The sequence below is a fragment of the Octopus bimaculoides genome, chromosome 2, assembly GCF_001194135.2.
Source record: "Octopus bimaculoides isolate UCB-OBI-ISO-001 chromosome 2, ASM119413v2, whole genome shotgun sequence".
In the NCBI taxonomy this organism is placed as follows: Eukaryota; Metazoa; Mollusca; class Cephalopoda; order Octopoda; family Octopodidae; genus Octopus; species Octopus bimaculoides.
In genome coordinates, this window is record NC_068982.1 from 128,546,062 (window position 1) to 128,548,332 (window position 2,271).

At 34.7% G+C, this 2,271-nt stretch overlaps 1 protein-coding gene across 1 annotated transcript in view; it reads right to left on the bottom strand.

Moving 5' to 3' along the window:
• Positions 1-2,271, bottom strand: part of LOC106877301 (titin) — a gene marked incomplete at its 3' end in the record, with an annotated part of 606,785 nt that overhangs the window by 104,668 nt on the left and 499,846 nt on the right. Inside the window, exon 295 of the mRNA XM_052965881.1 lies at positions 513-716. Within this exon, the coding sequence (XP_052821841.1) occupies positions 513-716 (204 nt within the window). The remainder of the gene's footprint in view (positions 1-512; positions 717-2,271) is intronic.

The following is a 2,271-nucleotide window of genomic DNA, read 5'->3' on the forward strand; positions in this document are numbered from 1 at the left end:
GCCAGTACCGCCTGACTGGCTCCTGTAGGATTTTCGAGCGAGATCGTTGCCAGTGCCCCTGGACTGGCTTGTGCGGGTGGCACATAAAAGACACCATTTCGAGCGTGGCCGTTTTCGTGCGGGTGGCACGTAAAAGCACCCACTACACTCTCTGAGTGGTTGGCGTTAGGAAGGGCATCCAGCTGTAGAAACTCTGCCAAATCGGACTGGAGCCTGGTGTTGCCATCCGGTTTCACCAGTCCTCAGTCAAATCGTCCAACCCATGCTAGCATGGAAAGCGGACGTTAAACGATGATGTTGATGATGATGATATATATATACTATAAGCTTCTTTTAGTTTCCGTCTACCAAATCCACTCACAAGGATTTAGTTAGCCTGGGATTATAGTAGAAACATTTGCCCAAGGTACCATGCAATGGCACTGAATTTAAAGCCATACAGATGAGAAGCAAACACTTCATTAAATTACTAAAAATATCAGAAACAAAACATATAGAAACACTAGACTTACTGTAGACAGTCAGTTCACAAGTAGTTTGAGCCTGGCCATAGTAATTAATGGCTAAGCACCGCCAACATCCAGCATCATTAGGATTTAGATCAGAAATACACAGATAGTATACATCATGTTCTTTACTTATTGAATACTTAGACGAAGGCTGGATGATATCTTCATTGTGACTCCAGGTAACTTCAACATCTGATTGACTGCGAACTGGAAATAGAAAACATATTGTGTTATTAAGGATTTAACAATACACTTTATAAAATAGATCATATGTACATGCATGCATGCATACATACATGCATAATACATACATACATACATACATACATACATACTCATATGTAATATAAATATGTACACAAATTGTTTTATACCTATACCTATGAAGCACAGAAATTAATACATGAATGTGTATATAAAAGGTTGATAATAGTCTGTGTATTATCTGGTAAAAGTAACAGTGAAATCGCCATGGGGATACTCCACCCACTATGGCAATTTCATCGAACTCTTTTTGTCCTTTTTATCCTCATATTTACATGTGTGCATATGTGCGTGTGTGTGTGTGTGTGTGTGTGCATGTGCATGTGTGTGTGTGCATGTGTGTGTGTGTATGTAAATGGTTTTAATTATTGGTTTGCAAGTAATAAATAATTAACAAGTGATAAATAATTAATAACACAGGTCGATGGATTATACTTTAACCTGGCATTTCAATATTTCGTGGTTAGGATCCATACACAGTACAGAGTAGAGAAGTCAGCCAACAACACCTTTTCTCCATAGATATCCTGAAAAATGGATCCTAACACTGAAAACTTAAAACACTAGATAAAACTCTAGATTTGTAGATTTGTATTATTTTTATAACTAACATTGTTTTGGCTGTAAGTAAAAAAAATTAGCAAAAACATTTATATTTTTGAGACAACTTTGTCATGGAAACTATACTACTCTAATATATATAAGAGAGTATTGTAGTTATGTGTTGTGTGTGTGTGTGTGTTAGTTTCTGTGCTTCATAGGTCATCATACAGGTATATAATAATCTATGTTTGAAACTTGATATTCATATTTGTAATAATAAGCAGGTGTGGGTATAAAGAACTCACGGTACTAATGTTACACACAAAAAACAAAATGTGCTAATGCAATACTTCTTGTCAATTAATTCACAGACAGTATTTGTTTCTAACTCTTTTGTTACTGCTGGATTAGATAGTACTGCTCAAGTGTTGAAACAATAATGATATTCATCAGGCAGCTGAAGATGAACGATCTTGTAGACTATGAACATTTTGTATCTTGTGCTCTCATTGTTCTTTGAAATTCTAGTTCTCAAAAGGAGTTCTTGGTTTATATTAGCTTTGTTCTATATATTATATCATACATTTATATTGCATAATTGTCCTTCACAGAGATTCTGATTCCCTATGTAATATTTGTTTAAGGGTTTATGAAGGATTTGTTGCATATATATATATGTTGTTGTACTTGGGGATGGTCATATTGCCAGTTTAGCCAATAAAAACACACACTGTATATTTGGTGTTAATTTGCTTCAGCTTTATATTGCATTAATCTTAATCTTATTTTTAAAATAAGATTAAGATTAATGTAATATAAAGCTGAAGCAAATTAACACCAAATATACAGTGCGTGTGTTTTTATTGGCTAAACTGGCAATATGACCATCCCCAAGTACAACAACATTTGTTTCAACACACGATTTCACATCAAAAATCTTGCAAAACAAATATAT